Source organism: Crocuta crocuta, unplaced genomic scaffold, assembly GCF_008692635.1.
Source record: "Crocuta crocuta isolate KB4526 unplaced genomic scaffold, BGI_CrCroc_1.0 scaffold231, whole genome shotgun sequence".
Classification (NCBI taxonomy): Eukaryota; Metazoa; Chordata; class Mammalia; order Carnivora; family Hyaenidae; genus Crocuta; species Crocuta crocuta.
In genome coordinates, this window is record NW_027528357.1 from 7,122,124 (window position 1) to 7,146,451 (window position 24,328).

At 41.8% G+C, this 24,328-nt stretch overlaps 1 protein-coding gene across 3 annotated transcripts in view; it reads right to left on the bottom strand.

Annotated features, from left to right (window-relative positions):
- RNF125 (ring finger protein 125) overlaps positions 1–23,706 on the bottom strand; it is a 38,326-nt gene extending 14,620 nt beyond the window's left edge. For all 3 annotated transcript variants that reach the window (XM_077753830.1, XM_077753829.1, XM_077753831.1), the window contains exons 1-4: positions 23,468–23,706; positions 8,521–8,674; positions 4,258–4,352; positions 2,069–2,159 (exon numbers count right to left, since the gene is read on the bottom strand). In XM_077753830.1, the coding sequence (XP_077609956.1) occupies positions 2,069–2,159; positions 4,258–4,352; positions 8,521–8,674; positions 23,468–23,631 (504 nt within the window). In that variant the 5' untranslated portion in view covers positions 23,632–23,706. The remainder of the gene's footprint in view (positions 1–2,068; positions 2,160–4,257; positions 4,353–8,520; positions 8,675–23,467) is intronic.
- Between the last annotated feature and the right edge of the window lie 622 nt (positions 23,707–24,328).

A 24,328-nucleotide genomic window follows, 5' to 3' on the forward strand; every position in this document is an offset into this window, starting at 1 on the left:
CCTAAGCCTAGGGTCAATAACAAATACCTTTGATCATATTGTCTGGCTTTTCTTCTGAACCTGCTAGTAGAGCACAGGGATGCACCATGCTCTGGAGCTAGACTCCTGTGTGCAAATGGCAGCTCTGCTGCCTAACAGCTGTGTGACCTTGTAAGACTTACTTAAACTCTCTGAGCCTCAATTTATCATTTGCAAAATGGAGGTAATCACATCTATCTTCTAGGATTGTTATAAGAACTATCCTTCTATCTATCTATCTATCATCTATCTTTTTTTTTTAATGTTTTATTTATGTCTAGGAGAGAGAGAGAGAGAGACAGCGTGAGCTGGGGAGGGTCAGAGAGAGAGGTAGTCACAGACTGAAACAGGCTCCAGGCTCTGAGCTGGCAGTCAGCACAGAGCCCGACGCGGGGCTTGAACCCACGAACTGCGAGATCATGACCTAAGCGAAAGTCGAACGCTTAACCAACTAAGCCACCCAGGCGCCCCTATCTATCTATCTATCTAATATAACTATGTTTCAATCTCATCACTTTCCAAAAGGATTTTACGGAGGAAAATAAAGCTTAAAATTGAAATTTAAAAAAAACCCCTAATATCTATATAAATGGTACACATACACGTGTCTGTGTATATACATACACATATATACATATATATAACATAAAACTAAAATAAAACTCAAATAATCTTCAAGGTATTATTTTATATCTGCTAAGTCTTTTATTTTAATTGAATTAAATTAATTAATTTATTTTTAAAGTTTATTTGTTTAGGGGTGTCTGGGTGGCTCTGTCAGTTGAGCGTCCCACTCTTGATTTCTGCTCAGGTCACAATCCCATAGCTTTGTGTGTTCGGGCCCTGCCTGCCTCAGGCTTTGCACTGGCAGTGTGAAGCCTGCTTAGGATTCTCTCTCTCTCAACTCTTTCTGCCCCTCCCCCACTCATGCTGTCTCAGTCTCTCTCAATATTTATTTATCTTTATATTAAAATAAAATAAAGTTTATTTATTTACTTATTTTGAGAGAGAGAGAGAGAGAAGAGGAGCAGAGAGACAGGGAGAAAATCCCAAGCAGGCTCCATACTGTCAGCTAAGAGTCCAACTAGGGGCTAGATCTCACAACTGCAAGATCATTACCTAAGCCGAAATCAAGAGTCAGACGTTTAACCAGCTGAGCCATCCAGGCGACACTTTTATTTTAATTTTGAAATAAATGTACCCAGTGTTGGCCAGGTTAATGTGACAGTGGTTTACTTATAAATCCCTGACACAAATAGAAATTGACTCAGCCTTTCTGGAATGCATTTCAGAAGTATATTTCAAGAACTATTAAAAAGTTTGCTCTCTTGGTCCCAGAAAGATAAATCTAAGGATTTCCCCTCAGGAAAAAAAAAATCCAATAGAAAGAAGAGTTCAAATGTGCAATATGAATTCAAATGCTAAAATTGGTAACAAGTGTACAAAAAATAGTAAAATGGCTAAGTAAATGAGGATGTACCCATCACCACCCTGCTATCCCTCACAACTACACCAAAATGAAAGCCACACTGCAAAGCAGAACTAAAATGCCAGGCTGCAAAGAAAAAAAAAGGAAGCATCATGATGAACCTAGGAAATGATGAGCGATATGTATATTTAATGTGCAAGCATCTGGATAAATACTCAGCTTGTGAAATATAACAATAGATTGATCAAAGATGAATAACTTTCTACTTCTCATTTCTAGTGAATTACTGTGATAACCCTATTTGCATTATTAAAAAATGTTTTTAACTTAGGACATGACCAGAGTGAGTATACTCAAGTTGGATCTTAGCTGTGTAGTTTTGATCTTAGTTGATTATGCCCATAATTATCTGTAAGAAATAATGTCTAAGTTCCTTAATGAAAGAGTGATTGCACATTCATAATCCTTACCACGCACATATTGTTAACAGTCACAGAATTACCACAACCTTGACATAAAGTATCCTTCATTATATACCCATAAACACAAGCCTATTGAACGGATTTCTAGAGTATATTGAACTTAGACTTTGCAGAAGTATATAGTAACAAAATTCCTTACCACAGATCTCCTTTCTGATCTGTGATGAGTGATACAGTGATCCAGCAAGCTGTCTTCATCCAATTCCTTCTGACAAAATGGGCACACACACCTGGAAATTGCAGAGAATACAAAAATGATGAAAACTGCTAGTGTTTAACTAGAGGTAAACAATAGAATGTAGGCAGATCTAGTTTCCAGCCCTTGTTCTGGAAACTTCCAGATTTGCCATGATTTTGCCGATCCTGATAATGGTCAGATGCCTATGCTTTTTCTCATGGAGAAAAGTTAAGCATTCTCACAGGGGCACCATGGAGAAGCAGTTACAGCACGTGAAACACTTTATTCTCTTTGGAGGAGAAGTGCAGTCTGGGCACTCATTAACTGAGACCACATCACCCAGCTGTCTCTTGGGCTACTGTTTCTCTTTTTCTTCCTCCCTTTCCTAATTCAGGTAACATAACTGGGTGTTGTTTTATTCTTCAGCCCCACCAGGATATAACTGCAGGTGTATATAAGGAGTATTTGACCTATACGTCCGTGCTATTCAGTACAGTAGCTATTAGCCATGTACATCTCTTGGCACTTGAAAAGTGGCTATCGAAACTGAGTTATGCTGGAAGTACAAAATGCACTGTGAGTTTCAAAGGCTTACCATATAAAAAAGCAAAATACCGCAATAACGTTTATACTGATTACGTGTTCCAATGATAATATTTGAGCTATCTTTGGTTAAATAAAATATACTAAAAATTAATATCGCTGTTTCTTTCTGCCTTTTTAATGTGGCTATTAGAAACAATAAAATCACATACGTGTTCTCTTAGACAGTACTGCCTTAAACTCATAGGTACAATAAGGAGCCTTGGAATTTTTTGCTCACTTTCTATCACAGATACAACTTCCTGTTCCCTAAGACTTGAACCCATTAGAATTTTAAAAATTTGAATCATGCAAGCAGTAAGTTCCTCTATGAAGCAAAGATTTCTATCTTAAATGCAAATATTAGTCTGAGAAGATTGATTAATCAACAACCCTCCTCATTCTCTGTTATTTTGTTTATTATTTAATTCCAATCAGCAGAAAAAATTAGGATTTAAATTAGCCTGCATATATTTTTATAAAGCCTAACAACCTTGAAATCAAACCCATATATTTTCTTAACCCATTTATTATCCTTCCTTCCTACTGGTCCTTGTAGCCAATCTAGTAGAATTCATACTCTTCTTTAAACTAAAATTTAAATTTAGTTGTATAAATTTTAAGTTTATAACATCATGGTATACAACGAACCCTGATAATGGATACATTTGCAAAGCAATCTCTAGTGAAACAATGGAAGGGGACAATCATTTAGACTTTCAGGTTAGGAAATTTAAGCTTTGAGTGTATTTTCTTAAAATAAGTAAAACTACATTTTCCTTCAGGAGAGAAAAAAAAAATCACACTCCTACTGAGTATCGCTACTTGTAACTGAGTTTATACTTGAATTTAATGGTTTCAAAGCCATCAGCCTATGCAGGAAAACACAAATCATTTCTGTATTTTTTTGGTAGGGAGAGACTCCAACCTTTGCAATTACTCTGGCCATCAAGATAGTCATGGCTCAGATTCATTTCTTTTTTTAAAGGAAAAAATAATAACGATCAATATTCTTCATTGCCTCTACTAACCATCTCCATTCTCCTCCCAGTCCCATAAGAGTACCCACAAAAAGTATAGGGCTCAAGATGCCTGCCCCAGGCCTGTTCTCCCTTGGTAGACTAGGTACTGAGATGTTACTTCCTCCCTTCTACAGACCAACCAGCAGCACAACAGGAAATGAGCTGGGGCACTGAGCAATGGCCATGGAGGAGTGAAAAAGAGTAGGCTCTGAACCAGGATCTACTTCAATCTGTTAGTCAGAAAATAGAGCCTTGAGGAACTTGAACAGTTCCACATTTTATTTTTGGATCTTCCTTAATACAAACTTGTCTGAGGAAGTTCTTCCAATCTCTCCTGTGCTCGGTTGGTACCACCCATGCAAAGTTTTTGAAGTACAGAAAGCAAAATTCTTTCGTAAAATGATTACCAATAGTAGGTGTTATGGTTCAAAGCCTGAACACAACTCCGTATATATTTTCACAATGAAATGGCTAACCGGTCCAGCCTATTAACTTCTCTGCAGGCATATCAAATTTAGCATTCAACTATGTTGTGTTGAAACAAACCTTGTTGCCGTCTCTCCAAGCTCTTGCAGTGGTCCATACTTATCTATATACTTCTGACAAGACCTTATGTGCGCCCTCATTTCGCTGAGGCAAACCTATATAAAAGCAAGTTTAAAATAAATTCCCTGTTGAAAAGGGGCTCAGTGAAGTCTTGTGATCCAGCTTTGTTACTTCCATTATTTCAAATAAGATCACACATCATGTGGGGTCAGTTGACTAAAAGGATGCATTCATGACAACAGCACAACAAAGTTAAGGCATTGTCAAGAATAACACGTTAGAAATTTCTCTAATACTTAGAAGACTCAAATGTTGAGTTCTTGAATTTGGTTCTTCCAGAAAGTGCATGTTTTTTAAAGTGGAAAGACATACATGAACTCAAATTTACTTTTTTTGGATGCTATTACCTAATCTGGTAATGGTAAGAAATAAGAAAGAAAAAGGGGAGAAGGAAAGAGAGCGAGGTAGAAAAAAGAAAGAAAAAAGAAACAGTAAAAAGAGACAGAGGGAAAATGAAAACCAAGAGAGCCAATAGATGGATTTTCATTTTAAAGATGGTCATAGTAAGTAAAGGAAATCCCGTGCCTCAGGGAAAGATATATATACCGTGGTTTTATCATATATTCAGTAGTATTACATGAATTCACAATACACAGTATACTTAATGGCCCCATTAAGAGCAAACATAAAAGACAGTTCTTACAGTCCATTTTTACCACAGCAGAATAAAGAGCCCTTGTTCCTCAAGATATACATTCAGAGATCCTAACCATGAGGCTGGCTGTGGCTAAGTAACACATACTCTACTAAATGTTTCATTAGAAACTGATAAGATCTAGTGCTAAAAGAAGATTTGTACCTCTGTGGTAAGGTGGTCGACCCACCCTGCTTCGTTTTGCTCAAGCTACGGAAGTTAAACCTCAAACATGAAATCTACCCTGTCAAGGAAACTGTTGTAACTGCTTAACAAAAGACAAATATAAAAGCAGGTGGAAAAGTGAAAACAAATCCTCGTTTCACGAATATCCACCTAAAAGATGTACAAACTAGGACCGATCGAGGTAGCTGTCTTAAAACACGCTGTTTTCTGACTTTTAACATCCAACTTTATACATCAATTCTCTCTCACATCTCTTTATTACTTTTGTTAAAAGTTCTTTCTTTTATTCCTTGAACAACAAAGATAAGCATTCTTTTTTTTCCCTTTTTTTAAAAATTTTGTTTTTATTTATTTCTGAGAGCGAGCGAGAGAGTGTGTGAGCAGGGGAGGGTCAGAGAGAGAGGGAGACACAGAATCTGAAGCAGGCTCCAGGTTCTGAGCCAGCTGTCAGCGCAGAGCCCGATGCGGGGCTCAAACCCACGAACCATGAGATCATGACTTGAGCCAAAGTCAGACGCTTAACCGACTGAGCCACCCAGGCGCCACAAGATAAGCATTCTTCATACAAATTAGAAATGTGGGGACTGTATACTGACAAATGAATTGATAAATTCATGGAGTGTATACTCTAGACACAAAATTGTAGAAGACATTGTAAGAGATGGCAGAAAAAACCTAAGCCACTGGCTTGCTCTACAGGTGCTTATAATCTAATAGAGGGAGGCAAAACCAAATGTAGGAAACTGTTTGATACTGGAGACTTCAACGCTAAGTCCAGGCCTCTGAAATGGAAATCTGGCTGTGACCCTGAAGAATAGATAGAGTCTAAAATGGCTCTACAAGGTGGGGCTCCTGGGTGGTTCAGTCAGTTAAGTGTCTGACTTTGGCTCAGGCCAATCTCTTAGCTCGTGAGTTCGATGCCAGCATTGAGCTCTCTGCTTTGGATCCTCTGTCCCCCACCTCTCTGTGCCCTTCCTCAGCTGGCTCTCTCTCTCTCTCTTTCTCTCTGAAAATAAGGAATACACTTTAAAAAGAAGGAATGGCAATATTCCTGGCAAGAGGGGTAACATGAAAAGGAAGAGACAGAGGGGCACTTGGGTGTCTCAGTTGGTTGAGTGTCCGACTTTGGCTCAGGTCATGATCTCGTGGTTTGTGGGTTCAGGTCCAGCATAGGGCTCTGTGCTGTCAGCATGAAGCCTGGAGCCTGCTTCAGATTCTGTATTTCCCTTTCTCTCTGCCCCTCCCCAGCTCATGCTCTGTCTTTCCCTGTCTCTCAAAAAATGAATAAACATTAAAAATTTTTTTTTAAAAAAGGAAGAGACAGATATAAGGAATATCTCAAAGGAAAAATAAAAATACTTCTGAATAATCAGATATAAGAGGTGAAAAAAGGAAGGGGATTTCTACCTAGGATAATTGAGAGAATATTCTTGTTTCTGACAGACACCAAAGGTGGGATATAAGCTGGATGACAGAACACTATAGTGAGCTGGGTTTTGTGCATGTTGAATTTTATATGATGACAAAACATATCAAAGTAAAAATAAGCAATAGTTTACTATTATAAATATTAAAAGCTATTGATTTTGAGCATTTACCATGTTTCAGACAGTGCTAGAAGCCATACATGTTTTATCATTTTCCTTTACAACCATCCCATGGCATGAACACTCTTTTTAAGTAGGCTTCACACCCAGCACAGAGCCCAATGCAGGGCTCAAACTCATGACCCTGAGATCAAGACCTAAGCTGAGATCAAGAGTAGGATACTTAACCGACTGAGCCACTCAGGCACTCCATGAGCACTATCTTTTTCCTCATTTTACAAAAAGATGAACTAAAACCTAGGGGATAACGTCCCCAAATCACAAATAATGAGTGACAGAATTCGTGTTTGAACCCAGATGTCTGACTCTGAAGACTAGGCATAAATTCTGTAATCAGACAGCCACGAACAGGTTATGGAATCTTACATAAATATTCAAAAAAATATATTAAGCACTAACTATGTACCAGTTTTCAAAGTGCTGGGTACACAGTTACCAATAAAACAGACATAGTCCTTACCCTCAGAAATCAAACCTGGTGGGGATAACTGACATTAAATTTAAAAGTCCCAAAAGCATAATTATTCCAAATGGTGATAAATAGTACAAAGCGAAAGCATGGGGTACTAAGAAGACATAACAGGCCATAACGAAGATTAACAATCAAGAAAGGTTCTCTAAAAAAATTCAGATCCTCAGCATGTAATCTCTCTTATGATTTCTGGACTTTGTATGATAATTATCCTCCCCTTAGCAGTTCAAATGTAACATATTTAAAACTTAACTCTGGATTCTTCTCCAAATTTGCTCCCTATATTAACACTTTCGCCTACGCATGTCAGAAACCTGGGAGGTATATTCATTTGGCATTTTATACTCTCACCCCCACATCCAGTCAGTCAGTTACAGATTTCCTTCAACTGTCTCTCCTAAATACCCCTCAAAACAATCCTGTATTCCCTGTCTAATGCTCTCGCCCTATCCCACCTTTCTTCCGTTACCCATCCCAGTAGCCATCAAACTGGCTTCACCAATCCCGATTTGTCCCCTCCTAACCATTCTCCACTCACATGCTAGAGCAATATCTTAAAAATATAAACCCGATCAAAAGCTTATACTCTATGACTCACTACTGCATTTAGGATAAAATCTAGAATCTTTTCCATGGTCTTCAAGACCTCACATGATCTAACCACGCTAGTAGGAAACCCGCACCAAGAAAGATGTGATCAATAGAGAGAAGCAGTGCAAAGTCCAGAATATAGGAGGAATTATGCCACTGGAATTATGCCAGTAGGCAACATGATGGGGGAGGGGGTAAGGGGTGGTTGTCACAGGATGATGGGAAGGGAGGAAATGGAAGTGGTGGGTGAAAGCATTTGTTTGAAAAATTAGGTGATGGTAGGAGTCAGGTGCCAATTGCACCATAGCCTACACATATGAGAATGGAGAAAAGGAAAGGGAGAGGCAGAGACAATAAACTTTAGAAAGTCAGGGCAGGGGCGCCTGGGTGGCTTAGTCGGTTGAGCGTCCGTCCGCCTTTCGCATGGATCATGATCTCGCGGTTCGTGGGTTCGAGCCCCGCGTCGGGCTCTGTGCTGACTGCCAGCTCAGAGCCTGGAGCCTGTTTCAGAGTCTGTGACTCCCTCTCTCTCTGACCCTCCCCTGCTCACACTGTCTCTCTCTCTCTCCTAGAAATAAATAAAAATATTAAAAAAAAAAAAAAGAAAGTCAGGGCAGGATGAAGACAAAGGCACAGGTGAAATGATTAGCCATGTAACAATCTTCTCAGCAGTCTAAGCCAGGAACGGTGAGCACAGGCGGAAGGCCACATACCAGGGTGTCACACTCAGCGCAGTTCTGGTACTCTGATTTCATTCTTTTGGCTACATCAGTTGCTGGAACTCCTTCTGAAGGAAGATATGCCCGGCAGTAAGGGCAGGTCCACTTATTGTTCTTTAGACTGGTAGCGATACAGGAACGGCAGAATCTACCCAAAACAAACCAAGAATACATCACTTTCCTTAAAAGGTATAAAAGAGCCACGACTATGTGTTTGTTTATGCACATTGTATTTTAAAGGCACCTTGTACGCCAGGAGCTGTGCTGCCAAATGCAATGTGCATGTGCATCGTACACTTGGCAGAGGGTCTTTTACTTTCCCATAAGACTTCTCTGGAGTCACAACTCACATCAGGCACTGCATGCATTTAAACAAAAGAACACCAAGTAGCGATATAGAATTTCTATAAACAGAATTAAAACTATAACCCAAAGGATACTCAATGTGTTCTTTCTTCTCTCTAATTCTGGGGGGAACTTGGGGGAGAAAATAGGTCTTTGCTCTGTGGTATTTTGTATTTTAGATAAGAAAATAGCAAGAAGTCGAGAAGGCAAAATACCATACACGTTATTATTTTTATAAACTAATTTTAATGTCTGGGCACCTGGGTGGCTCAGTCGGTTGAGTGTCCAACTTTGGCTCAGGTCATGATATTATTGCAGGTCATGAGATTGAGCCCCGTATCCGACTCTGTGCTGACAGCTCAGAGCCTGGGGCCTGCTTCGGATTCTGTGTCTCCCTCTCTCTCTGCCCTCTGTCTGCTGCTCATTCAGCAGAAACTATACTTCAGATTTTGGATTTCAATCTTTTCCCAGGCTAGGGATATGCAAGTATCATGCTCTCTTACAATGCCAGGCAGATCGCAGTCAGCCGTGCAGGGAAACAACCAATGCGCTTACAACTGTTCTACACCCACAGGACCATTCTGTTTTCGCACTTTTAGTACAGCATTCACTAAATCACAGGAAATATTCAACACTTATATTACGAAATAGGCTTTGTATTAGATGATTTTGCCCAACTGGAGGCTAATGTTAGCATTCTGATCAGATTTAGGGTAGGCTAGGCTAAGCTATGATGTTTAGTAGGTCAGGTGTATTAAATGCATTTTCAACTTACTTTAATTTAGGATGGCTTTCTCAGGACAAACCCCGTGTGAGTCGAGAAAGATCTGTAGTCCTTTTTAAGTCATCTCATTTCCTCCTAGTGACCAGCAGAAGCAGCAAAACTGGAAGACTGTGGGTGTACCTGTATAAACTTGTGGGCTTTACAGAGTGCACTCCTACAGTCATTCTGTGGGTTCTGCACGTGTTTCTGTAACTACAACTGATAACTACAACAATGGAAATGCCTAGGAGATATTCATGGAAAGTAGCACACTTTACGCATTAAAAAAAACCAAGTCTCTCACTATAACTCTCCTACATTTACAGTGGTAGACGTGGCATGAAACTCTCAAATGAGCAGTACATAGGTGCTATTGCATTATATGAGAGAATATTCATTGAAAATCTGGTAGATCAGTCAATTAGTTGTACCCATTTTAACCAAAGTGTTTATTAAATGGAGAAAACACATCGAGACTAAGGTGTTTCGGAACAAAGTGAGCTTGCTCGTTATGAATACATAAAAACCATGCGTTTTTAAAGTGTTACCAATAAGGAAAGAAATTTGATGCCACTGCAGCTTAAGTCTCTGTACAATTTTTTTCAACTTAGCTGTAGGTTTGAAATTTTTCATAATAAAACATTAGGGGGAAAATGTTATGGAAAATTAACCATCTTTAAAAAAATTTTTTTTAATGTGTTTATTTATTTCTGAGAGAGACAGAGACAGAGACAGACAGCATGAGCAAGGGAGGGTCAGAGAAAGAGGGAGACACAGAATACAAAACAGGCTCCAGGCTCTGAGCCAGCTGTCAGCACAGAACCCAATGCGGGGCCCGAACCCACGAACTGCAAGATCATGACCTGAGCCGAAGTCGGACACTTAACAGACTGAGCCACCCAGGTGCCCTGAAAATTAACTATCTTGCTATGACTTAAGTTTCTTTACTCCTAAGAAAAATTTAGTTGTACATTTAGGAAGGCAAATTTTTGGAGGATGACACACCTGACATTTTTAATGGAACATGAAAAGAAAAAAATTTTAAAAGTATTTTTAAGGGCATCTAAATTCCATGTGAGGAAAAGATTATGCTGCATTTATGATTACTTAAATAAAATTTTTAAGTTTATTTATTTATTTATTTTGAGAGAGAGTTGAGTGTTAGGGCACGTACAAATGCGCACGAGCAGGGGAGGAGCAGAGAGAGAGAGGCAGAGAGTGAATCCCAAGAAGGCTCACAGGCTCATCGCTATTAGCTTGGAGCCTGACATGGGGCTCAGTCTCACGAACAGTGAGATCATGACCTGAGCCAAAGTCAAAAGTCGGACACTTAACCAACTGAGCCACCTAGGCGCCCTACTTAAATAAATTTAAAGAGTACAGAACAATTTGGAATATAATAAAAGGCTGAAGAGAGATAATGCAAACCTTTTAAAAATTGAATATGTGTTGCTTTTAGTAAGAACAGTGAATCCATGATCATAGAAAAGACTTTATGAGAGAATGCGTAAATCTGCACAAACCTCCCTAGACCCACCCATATAAACATTCATGCACTGGTTGACATTTTTAGTAATAGCTTACTATTGCCAGCTAGTGTTCGACTTGCCAGGGATGAAATCGTGGCAGTGCCTAAGGTCCCTGCTCTCAGACTTCCAGAATGGGGAGAGAGGCAATAAGCCGGTAAACAAATAGATGGGCAAATGATAAATGCTTTGAGAAGAAGAAAACGTTGACAATAAAAATAGAGTGAGTGGGGCAGAGAGAGTATTTAGCTGGGTGGTCCCTGAGATGATACCTGAAGGCACCACTGTAAGGAAGATCTGGGAATGGTTTTCCAAGCTGAAAACAAAGGGTACAAAAGATAGGGACCATCTTCTGAGGTAGCTGAGGTAGAGAAAGCCAGCATGCTTGAAAGGCAGGGGGCCCCAGGGAGAATATCTGGAGATATGGGAAAGGGGAGGAAAGTGGTCAGGAGATGGATCATAAAGCCATAACTAAGGGTCATGGGAAGGCACTGGAGGGTTTTAAGAAGGAGGGTGACGCAATTTGAATTACATTAAACAGATCACTCTGGGTCCCTGAAGAACAGATTACAGAGGCTCAAGAGCCACAGCAAGGCGCTTAGGTTTAAGTCATTGGAAGCATCAGTTCAAGAGAAGGTGATGGCTTAGACCAGCAAAGAAACAGTAGACAGTGTAAGTGGACAGACAGATTTAGGATTTATTTTGGAAGTGCGCCAAAGGGACTTATGACATACCAAATGACAACAAATATATGCCCTATTATACTAAGTAAAAGAAGTCAAACACAAAAGACTACTTATTGTACGATTCCAAAACTCAGTTACAGAAAGCAGATTGGGTTGCTGGAGCCAGGGGTTGGGAAGGGGGTTGTCCACATAGAATGTGAAGGAGGGGGACCCGGGTGGCTTAGTTGGTTAAGCATCAGACTTCAGCTCAAGTCATGATCTCACAGTTCGTGAGCTTGAGGCCCACATTGGGTTATCTGCTGCCATCTCAGAGCCCTTCAGATCCTTTGGCTTCCTCTCTCTGTTCCTTCCCTGCTTGCACTCGCACTCTCTTTCTCTCTCTCTCAAAAATAAAATAAACATTAAAAAAAATGTTTCGGGGCACCTGGGCGGCTCAGTCAGTTGACTGTGCAACTTTGGCTCAGGTCATGATCTCGAAGTTCATAAATTTGAGCCCCATATCAGCCTCACTGCTGTCAGCACAGAGCCCGCTTCAGATCCTGTCTTCTCTCTGTCTCTCCCCCACTTGCACACTCTCTCTCTCAAAAATAAACATTTTTAACAAAATGTTTAAAAAAAAAGAATTTGAAGGAACTTTTTAGGATAATGGAATTAACTGTTTTAGGTCTTATTTGTGGTTATAGGATTGTAGACAATTACCAAAATTCACGAACTCGTATACTTTGTGTGAACTGTACTGTATCATCGCAATAAAGCTGAAAAACAGCACAACAAAACAAAAATGCCCCAGTGACAATAGGCCAGAAACAACAACATTGCATGAAGAAGAGCACTGAAATATATACAGCTCAGAACCATTCAGAATCTTGCAGGCCTCCCTTCTTCCCCACCCCAGGCACACTGTAGCTACCCAGCAAATTGAAATAACTAAATCAGTTATGAGGAATGGATCAAAGGAGAATTTTCTGGGCAGGGCCCAACATTCCCATCAATAACAGTGTTATCTCCTTCTGAAAAAACCCAAGGGATAGAACTGAATACAATAAGCGATTCCTGTTTGTCTGCCCCCTCCGCACCCTTGTAAGGTGGTTGAGAGTGATCAATCATAAACGACCTAATCAGATGAGGAGAAATTAGGTGAGAAACAGAAGCTGAGGATAGAAGGCAATTGTATTTTTTTTTTAACTACTAAAATCTTTTCAAAAGTTCTGAGTCAGGGGTGCCTGGGTGGCTCAGCCAGTTGAGCGTCCGACTTCAGCTCAGGTCATGATCTCATGGGTTTGAGAGTTCAAGACCCACATGGGGCTCGCTGCTGTCAGCCTGTCAGCACAGAGCCTGCTTGGGATTCTCTGTACTCCTCTCTCTGCCCCTCCCCCACGTGTGCTCTCCCAAAAATAAATAAATATTTTTTAAAAATTCTAAGTTAGTTGCCATTGCTTTAAAATCAGATTTTACAACTAAACCCAAATTTCTGGCTTCTCTTGAGAAGCTAGTCTTCTCCAAGTCTGGCCTCAATTCCCCTGTGGTCACGTGGGCTAATGCCCCCATCCTGTGGAATACTCATCCTCCACATTCATTTATATCACGCGTAGTTTGCAGCTCCTGAAGAAATGAATTAGGAACTGGATAATGACTCTACAATCTTTGAAACTAGATGGAAACTTAAATACCCCACTCCCAGGAGTTAATTTATTAAGTCCTTGCTATTTACCGAAATTACATGGTTACCAGTAAGATCCTTATAATGAAGAGGTCAGCAAAGCATTGCAGAAAAATAAGGAAAGGCTTGCTGAGGACACTGGGTACAATTATGTACCCAATCTCAAGAGGTAAAACGGAGCCCTATGTATAGTAAAGAGGGAAGGGATACATTAGGGACTCTACGGGGCCTAGGGCTAGACAGGCAAAAGAAGTATCCAGACATGGTCCCAAATATGACTCTGGAAGAGCCACTGGCAACATGAGGTCAATGTAACATTTTATTTCTGTTCTCAACAAGAGGCTGCCTCACGGTGGGTGTGCCAATATGAAGCTGAATGAAAAGCTTGAGCAGGCTTGGTAAACTCAAAAATGTAAACAGAATAAGGGGAATTGCTATTGTTATTCAAAGTGATGATAAGAATCTTAAGCTAAAATATTCCAATGCAGGGAAATAAACACGTACACGCATCCCCACACACCGCACTCCCTCTTCCCCTGCATCGATCAGCCTGGACAGGCCTGAGAGCAGCTGTTCTGAGAGCATAAACCCTCCAGCCACCCACTGCCCCTAAGATTTCATTTGATGTGTTTATGTATTCAGTTAGATTCTGCTCAAAGTCCATCATTCAGCCTCAAAACCTGACTCTGCATATCTCCAACCACATTATGTGTTGATTTAAAATTTAACCCCCCAAAGAAAAATGTATTTTTAAAAATTTTTTAAAAGTATTTATTTATTTTTGAAAGAGAGAGAAAGAGACAGAGTGTGAGCTGGGAGGGGCAGAGAGAGAGAGGAGACACAGAATCCCAAACAGGCTCCAGGCACCGAGCTGTCAGCACAGAGCCTGCAGTGGGGCTCAAACCCACCAACCATGAGATCATGACCTGAGCCAAAGTCGGGCGCTCAACCGACTGAGACAACCAGGCGCCCTGAAAAAAATCTATTTTTTTAACTTAAAATCTTAGAGAGGTGCCTCTCTATAACCTTCAAATGCTGTCCTCAATACTTGCTGTATTTTGCTGTCAATTAAATAGGGTTGGCTAAAGCTGTGCTTCAAACTTTAACATGGCTATAAATCATCTGAACATCCTTTTAAAACAGTTCCCAATTCAGCAGATGTGAGATGGGGCCCAAGATTCTGCAATGCTGCTGGTCCATGGGCCCACAGCCAATTTCTAAGGAAAATCTCGGCATCAAACTCAATCTGCTACATTATTTAGGTTTTGTTAGAGAATACATAATGTAACATCACTAATATTTAATTTGCCTATGACAATACTAATGTTGCTAAGTAAACACAGAGCAGTCCAACCACCGGAGGAGGCATATTTCAGGCCAGCTTAATCACATCTTTCTGAAATTCTCAGTAATACAGGGACAGATGAGTAACCTCATAAAAAGAATGGAGTTCAAAAACTATGATGGAACTGCTTCCATCCAAGTACTAATCAGACCGGACCCTGCTTAGCTTCTGAGATCAGACGAGACCGGGCGTGTTCTGGGTGGTATGGCCGTAGACAACATGATGGAACTGCTATCTGTTACTCAACTACATAGCATCCATTGGCTGGCACTAGAGAGTGGTTGTTCCTGCTTGATGGACATTCACCAAAGTATTCAATCTGCATTTTAGTTTAGAATCATTCATTAATTCAACTGACATTGAACATCTACTAAGTGCCAGACTTTAAGGAGCAGCAATGTAGGAAGTAGCATTTTTTTATTTAGAGCAATGGCTCTCCAGAGTTTTTGGACGTTGATGGTACAAAGGACTTTAATCACCCAATTTTAAGTGATGCTTCCCAAGCACAAGGAGAGGAGTAGGAATTCTATATACATTTGTTTTGGCATCAGGGGTCTGGATGTTCATATTTAAACTTCCATGTTTCATGCTAAGGTCAAATCACAGGTCAAATAACACGTCAATGATAACTGGCAATCATATGGGAACTTCTACAATATTCCACTTCTTCAATTCACCTGCATCTGTGCCCATTCAATGCTCTACATCCTGTGAAATGGATAAACTGTCCATTTTCCTAGCTAAGGCCAAGCCTTCCTCCACTCCCCAATCCTGGCTTGTAAATCCCAGCTCCTTTCTCCTACTCAAAGGCATTGCTCCTGAAATTCTCTCCTCTCCCGTGCATGAGTTTCCCCCTCACTATTGGTTCATTTCCATAACCATATGGTATATTCCGTTTTTCTTCTCCTTCTGGTTATTGCCCCAATTTTTCTCTTTCGCTTTGCCTCCCAACTCCATGAAAGGGCTTTCTATGCTTCTTGTCTCTAACTCCTATGATCGCTCAACAAACCACTCCAATTAGTCTTTGGCACCTGCCATTCCATTGAAACTGCTCTTCTCGAGGTCACCAATAGCCTCCACATTACTAAATCCAGTGATCAATTCTCAATCTTCATCTACCTGACCTTCAAGCAGCACTAGATGTAGAGGGTCCCTCTTCCCTCCCAAGTGCTTCTTGCACTCACTTGGCCTCCAGGACACCAGATGGTTTCCTTCCTACCCCTATAGCTGCTTCCTTCTTTTACAAGCTCTCTCTCTCTCTTTCTCTCTCTCTTTCTTTTTTTTTTTTTTTTAACGTTTATCTATTTATTTTTAGAGAGAGAGAGCATGCACAAGCAGGGGAGGAGCAGAGAGAGAGGGAGAAAAAGAATCCCCAAGCAGGCTCCTCCCTTTCAGTACAGAGCCCAACATGGGGCTCAATCCCATGAACCATGCGATCATGACCTGAGCTGAGACCAAGATTTGAATGCTTAACCAACTGAGCCACTCTATGTGCCCCTGGTTTTCAGGTCTCAGCTTCTAAATGTTGGTATGCACTACTGCTCAGTCCTTGGACCTCTATTCTCTTCTGAATATACTTACTCCTCAATAAGTTCATCCAGTCCCATCAATTTATAGCCAATGATATGCTTATGATTCCCAGTTTCATTTATCTACAGCTCAGATCTTCCTCTGAACTCCAGACTCACATATCCAATTGCCTACTCAAGATCCCTTGGTTGTCCCAAACTTGGCCTGTCACTTATGGAACTGCTGACCTGACCTTTTTCCTCATTCCACCTTCCCAGTCTTGCCCATCTCAACTACGGCAACCCCAACTTTCGCTCAAGCCAAGCACTTTGCACTCAGCCTTGGTTCCTTACTTCCTCCCACACTCCATATTGAATCCACCTGGTTAGGTACACCTTCATATTGATCTAAAATCCTACCATTCACCATCTCCACTGTTTCCTTGCTGGTCCCGGGCTCTTTGCTGGATTGTCACAGTGGCCACCTAACTCACTCTCCCAGTCCTGGTCTTCCCACTGTAGTCCATTCTCACCACAGTAGCAGAGCCATCCTTTTAAATCAGCTCCCGCCATGACTCTCGATCAAGATCCTCATTTAGGGGCACCTCGGGTGGCTCAATCGACATGATCTCATGGTTCGTGAGTCCAAGCCCTGCATGGGGCTCTCTGCTGTCAGAGCAGAGCCTGCTTTGGATACTCTGTACTGCCCTCCCTCCCCACCCTCTCTGCACCTCCCCTGCTCGCACTCTTTCTCTCTCAAAAATAAATATTTAAAAAATAAAATAAATGTCCCACACCCTATGCAACCACTCCTTACATTTTTCTCAAGCTGAACTGCCTTCCTCACCTTCTAACTTCCTCTAGAAAAAGGCTGTCAAGGCCCTGTTGATTAATAGTTCATGCTTACTTTGGTATAGAAATTGAGAGAAGTATTTTCAGAAGCTTGTACAAAAATTTGACTGAGTAGTTTTACATCTGTTGAATATAATTAATAACTTTTAAAACGGGGACTTACATTTTATATATCTTTGGTATTTTTAAATTTCATGTTCCCATAATATATATTTTATTTTATAAAAGTATTGGTCAGTGATGGACTGAAAACACAACAAAACAAAACAAAACCTCAGTGGTTCTTTACAGCAGATAATTTGAGAAACACTGCTTTAAATATCTTAAAACTGCAGCTCCCCTACATACTTCCCATCCCATTTCCTCACCTATTTTTTTTTTATCTTTAACACCCACCTCTACATGACAAGTGAACATACTTAATGTTCAATCTTGCTTATGTCCACCTGCTTCATGAGAATGCCAACTCCAAGAACACAAGCATTTGTGTCTACGTGCTCAGCACAGGGCAGGAGATGTTTGCTGGATCAATAAATGAAAGCACCTCAGACAGTAGCAGATCTAACCAAACAACCCACACCAAACCGAAATGATAATGATGAAGCCAAACGAACAATGATTTTATTTTAGGGACAGTTGTATGGATTCCTACTGTCTGCGTGAGCAACATGTAGATAGATGTGTGCATGGGTGCCTGACAGCCAGACTTCTTAGGAGACTTCTAAAGGGCCTTCTAGTAAAGGCCCTTTACTAGATAATGATAATCCAATTTTTGTTTTTGATAACCAGATTTTAATAACCCTTAAAAATTCAGTTGATAGATGTGATGGTTGGTCTTACGTGTAAACTTGGATAAGGCTATAGGATTCAGTTATTCAATCAAACAACCAAGTGTTACAGTGCAGGTGTTTTGTAGGTGTGGTCAACATCTATAATCAGCTGACTTTAAAAGAGATTATCCTCAATGATGTAAAGCAATTCCTCAAAATCAGTCTTTCTCATGCACACATATATATATACTATTGGTTGTTTCTCTGGAGAACCCTCACTAGATAATAAATGTATAAGTAGGTAATAAATATGTGTAATAACAATAAGATAGATAGTTTTAGTTTTGTGTTAAAAAATAAGTTTTTGGGGGATGCCTCGGTGGCTCAGTTGGTTAAGCATCTGACTTTAGCTAAGGTCATCATCTCACGGTTTGTGAGTTCAAGACCCTTGTTGGGCTCTGCATTGACAGCTCAGAGCCTGGAGCCCACTTTGGATTCTGTGTCTTCTTCTCTCTCTGACCCTCCCCAACTCACAACTCATGCTCTGTGTTTCTCTCTTACTCTCTCTCTCTCAAAAATAAACATTAAAAAAATAAAATAACATGATATTAAAAAAGTTTTTGAGATTGCACATCTCCTGTAACAATGAAAGGGATGGCGAAACGGGTGGGTCATAAGGTACAAACTTCAAGCTATAAAATAAATAAGTCGTGGGGCTTTAATGTACAGCATGGTGGCTATAGTTAATACTGCACTGTACACTGGAACATCACTAAGACAATAGACCTTACATTTCTCAACACAAGAAAAAAATCTGTAACCTTGTATGATGACCGATGTTAATGAGACTTTTTATGGTGTTCATTTTCCAATATATGTAAATATTGAATCATTATGTTGAACACCTGAAAGTAATATATTATGTTAATTATACCTTAATAAAAATTTTTAATAAAAAATAAAACAGGGGCTAAATTTTAAAAAAAGAATGAAAGCACTGATGTATATTTCTAGGTCACTTTAAAACTCATCAGAAAACTCTCTGACTCTACTTAGAGCATTACCAGGTTGGTGTGGGCTGTCCTGCTCATACTTGACCACAATGGGAAGTTTTAACCCACTTACCTGAAAGTACATCAGAATTATCCTCAACGACTTCATTTTAAAAAGTAAACAAATTCGGTGACATAGAGCAATTTAATCCAACTCAGTTCAATGAAGATGTGGCTCTTTGTTTTTTTTTTTTTTTTACTTTTTTTTTTTTTTAACAGTTTTTTGTCAAATTAGTTTCCATATAACACTGAGTGCTCATCCCCACAAGTTCCTCCTCCATGCCCATCCCCCCTCCCCCCACATCCATCAGTCCTCAGTTTTTGTCAGCATTCAAGAGTCTCTCATGGTTTGCTTCTCTCCCTTTCCCCCACCATTTCCGCCCTTCTTCTCCCCCTTGTTCCTCCGTCAAGTTCCTCCTAATCCTCCTATACGTGCAAACATATGATATTTGTCCTTCTCTGCCTGACTTATTTCGCTCAGCATAACACCCTCAAGGTCCATCCATGTTGCTACACATGGCCAGATTTCATTCTTTCTCATTGCCATGGAGTATTCCATGGTATAGGTGGCTCTTTGGACCTTATAGCATGTTCCAGTCTGTACCTATTAGCTTTGTTAGGCTCTTTCTCAACCTCTTGATCCTCTCATTTATTGTTTCTAATGTTTTATTTATTTTTGAGAGAGGCAGAGTGTGAACGGGGAAGGGCAGAAAGAGAGGAAGACACAGAATCCGAAGCGGGCTCCAGGCTCTGAGCAGTCAGCATACATTCCGATGTGGGGCTTGAACCCATGAGAGGAGCTGAGAGATCATGACCTGAGCTGAAGAAGTCGGACGCTTAAACAAAGACACCCAGGTGCCCCTCAACCTCTTGATCCATTTAGATAACTCCCTTAGCTCTGACCCTTCCCCAAACCCATTCTCCCAGTGCTTTTGGGATATTTCCATTTGGAAATCTCCCTCTCAGACCACTGTACACTCAACAAGCCCCATCACGAGTTCATTAACTACCTCCTGAGCTGAACTCTGTCCCGTTTTATCTTACTAAGGAATTGCCTTCCACTCCTTTCTCCCCCTTTATCATATCCAGCTGGTCAACAAATTTCCTTGAATACTTATTTTAAATATAAATCAGATTCCTTTTCAGTTTCCTTTATACAGCTTCAACTTATCTACTCCTTCTCCCCTCCCATAATAGAACATAAAATAGAGGTAGGAAACACTTCCACCAAATATGTTTTAACAACTGATACAGAGATATGAATAAAGTAAATTTGAAATGACAGAACATTAAAATAGAACTTCTTAAATTCAAGGCCAGGGCGCCTGGGTGGCTCAGTGGGTTAAGCGTCCGACTTCGGCTCAGGTCATGATCTCACGGTTTGTGTGTTCAAGCCCCGTGTCGGGCTCTGTGCTGACAGCTAGCTCAGAGCCTGGAGCCTGCTTCAGATTCTGTATCTCCCTCTCTCTCTGACCCTCCCCTGTTCACGCTGTCTCTCTCTCTCTCAGAAAAAAAAAAATTTTTTTTAATAAATAAATAAATAAATTCAAGGCCACCAAAGGAAAAAGAACTAAGCTAAAAGAAAGGCTATCTGGGACATCTTGAAAATGTCATAGATCTGTCTTTTATGGCCCGGTTTTATTCCAAAAGAAATACGGAGACAAGAAATAATACTGTTTGTGGGTTTTTGTTTTATGGAATGACTTTAAAAGAAATAGAAATCCTGCACTGAGGCCTTACCATGAGCTACTTTTACATTTTTTAAATATTCATAAAAATACCATTATTCACCCTATTTTACAAATGAAGAAAGAGAGTCAAAGACATTCAGCAACGTGGTGAATGTCTTTCACACGGCTGGTCGGTCAGTGGCAGGGCTGAATTGCAAATCCTGCTCTCTCTCAAGCCCAGTGTTTCTACTGCATCACAATATGATTTATAGAGTGCTATATACATATTCATTCAATGTATTTTTGCCATATTAATAACTTGCTTGACTTGAAATAGGTTTATTTTATTTTATTTTATTTATTATTATTATTATTTTTTAAGTAGGCTCCACACCCAGCATGGAGCCCAATGTGGGGCTTGAACTCAAGACCCTGGGATCAAGACCTGAGCTGAAATCAAGAGTGGGACGCTTAAGGGACTGAGCCACCCCGATGCAGTCTATAACATCAGTTTAGAAACAGAAATCAGCATACACAAACAAGTTCAAAAAGTTTGGAGATTCGCTTCAATTTGGGTTAACACAGAGTGGTTTCATCTGCATGTCTTTATTTTTCCAATAGAAGGTCAATGGAAGAGAGTAATTCATTTAGGAAGTACAAATGGTGTTAATAGCACTCACCGGTTTCCAGTGCAGAAGGAATTGGAGTTAACATTTATAAACGGAAGGGGCCCAAGTAAATTTGCCAAAAGGAGGAATATGGAAATTCTGCCCACAGCCAGAACAATGGACACAGATTTGTCAAAACAAAGAACAGTAAAGTGAGGGAAGGCAATTCCTACAGCTCTTGTTGTGCTACTTCATGACTATTTTTCCAGTTGCTGGTTTCCTATTCAAACTCTAACAAAGAAAAAGATTAACAAAAGGTTTAACTTTTTACACATTTATATTATCCTTCAGCAGAGCCACAACCCCTGCAAAAAGTTAAGTTATAGTATTCAGAATCCCAACAGGGTGGGGGGTGAGGGGTGGTAGCAAACAATCCCCAATCAGATAACAATCTCCAATAGTAAAGTCACCCAATTCAGTTCTACAAAAGATATCTTCAAGATTTGATGCCCACTGTGCATCTTTGGTGCAACTTTAAAGTTTTAATTCTCATTCGGGCTAAATTTAAATGTAATCACTACAAGGTTATTACTGCCCTGAACTAATCGATATGTTACACTGTTACACAACAATATCTTGGCTTCCATCTCCGCCTCCGGGTTTATGTCCATGAACTATATCTGGACGGCTGGGAAACAACATCAGTAATCGGACAGGAGGTCAATTAGACTTGAGTTTAAAGTACAAAGCTGAAACAAAAGGCCCTGAAAATACAGCCACAAAATAATGCCCAGGGCACTCTTTATTTAAAACACTGTGTGGGCTGCATTTTTCTTTCTTGGCTCACTACAGGGCTTTTCGGTGGTGAAAACTGCTTCTCGGTTACTAGTCTGTAGGTGTCAAGGACCACCTCAGCCCTTTTAAAAACATCTTGTGCACTTGCATTTATAATACGCTACTTTTTTTCCTGGTAAGCCAAAGACACTAGCCATTGCGGTATTGCCTTGGCGCTTCATCAAACTATAAACGGCCGGCCAAAGAAGACATTAAGCCAGCTTCCGCTCTCTATGCAACCCCCCCTCCCCCCCCCACCCCCCCAACCACCACACCCCCCACCCACCACCCNCCCCCCCCCCCGCCCCCCATCCCAGCAGGCACACACTCGGCCACACACCCAGGCAGCCACGGAAAGCAAGCTTCTGCGTAAACAGTAAACGAGCCCACAGATCCGACTCCCATTACTAGTTACTCAAGCACACAGTAAGGACGTGCCCATTTTACATAGTGACTTTGTTTTTAAACTCTTCTTAGAAACTAACAGCAAGTTTTAGTTCCATGGTACCTGGTTTTTAAGACAGTTATTTTTATCTATACTTTCCGGCGATTTAGGGAAGCGCTGCGTAAGGGAGGTAGTCTGCAAGCTCCCGTCACTTTGCGGCTGGGTGTTTAAACGGCTACACTCAAGGGCTCGGTGCTAACGTTCAAGTCCCAACCAGGCCCGCCCTGACAGGTACTTAAACTCTTATGACTACAGAATCGCTTGGACGTTCCAGATTGGGTTGATCTTTGAGAGGCCTGAGTGTCTGTATTAGGAAAGGGAGGTGGGGATGGAAGGATAGTTGTTCAGATCTTTGTTTGCTCAAGAAGCTGGCCTCAGTGGGCGTTCTAGAACACGTGCACAAAGCCAGCAAAACAAAACCGACCCGGGTTCCGGGGGGCTGGGAGGTCGGGGAGAGGGAAGCACCGCCCGATTCACTGAGCTCCGCGGGAGACATGCTCTGCAGGAGCCCACTGCCTTGTGCCCAGGCAGGTGCAGGCTCTCCAGTCAATTTCACCTTCCCCACTGGGCGAGCCCCGGCTCCCGGCGGGTCCCGCGCCTGGGGTTCCCATCCCTGGGGCTCTGCACCTGGGCTCTGGGAACAAACAGCTGGGGTGATGCGAGGAGGCGCTGCACAGCCCGCTTGTTAATGCTTTCGCCTCCTGCAATCCTGTGTCACCTTCCGACTGTCCATTTTTCCCGAGGCCCGCAGTCGACAGGTCCAGGTGCCTCCCTGCAGTAGCTACCTTTAAGCGCTGGCTCCTGAAATCCCCCATGCCTTCCCCCATCTCTCCCTCCCCAGGGGCGGGCGCGCGAGTCGAGCTCCCCCCGCACTTACACGTGGCCGCAGCGGGTCCGGACGGGCTGGTGCAACACCTCGAGGCACACGGAGCAGTCGAAGGACGTGACGGGCAGCTCCGGGTCCCCCCTGCGCTCCAGGGCCCGCGGGGCGGCCGAGGCGGCGGCGGATTTGCCGCTATCGCTGCTAAGCACGGAGCCCATCGCTGCGCCTCTCGCCCAGACAGCTGCCAAGAGCTCGGTGCCTGCTGCCGGGTTGTTTTGTTGTCCTGCGGTAGAGGAAGGAAGTCCCGGCCCAGCTGTGCTCGCCGCCTCCCTGCGCGCCCAGCTACAGCAGCTCAGCGGCAGCCGCAGCCACGGCGCCCCACCTCCGTCCCGGGCAGGCGAGTGCGCGGCCGCGCCCGGAATCCGCTTTCCAGCGCAGCCTTAGCAGAGACCCGGCGGCGGCGGAGGCGGCAGCCGCACCGAGCACGCCGCGACTTCTCGTGCTCCTGGGAGAATTGAAACCTGAAACCTCAACTGCAGAGCCCAGGACCCGGGCAGGCAGTGAGCCTTCCAGGCTGTTGCAAACAGCCTCCTGACCCACTCTTGGAAGTTGAAGAGAGTGAGGGCCTAGCCATGCTTTTTGGGATCCAGACCCCACACGTGAAGTGATGGTCCTATCTGGCCTGCGCTGTTGTAATCACCATGTGCTACAAAGACGGAATATGAGCGAGTGTCGCCTAAGACAGTGTTAATCAGGGCTTCAGTCATTTAATCAATACTCCACTAATGGAGAGGTAGTATGAGGCGGATTCGAATCTCAACTCGAAGATAAGGATTCTAGTGCTAAGTTCTACCATCCCGGTTTCCTTGGCTCAGGGTCTCCTGCTATTGTTGGTACACTCCGCCCCATTCTCTT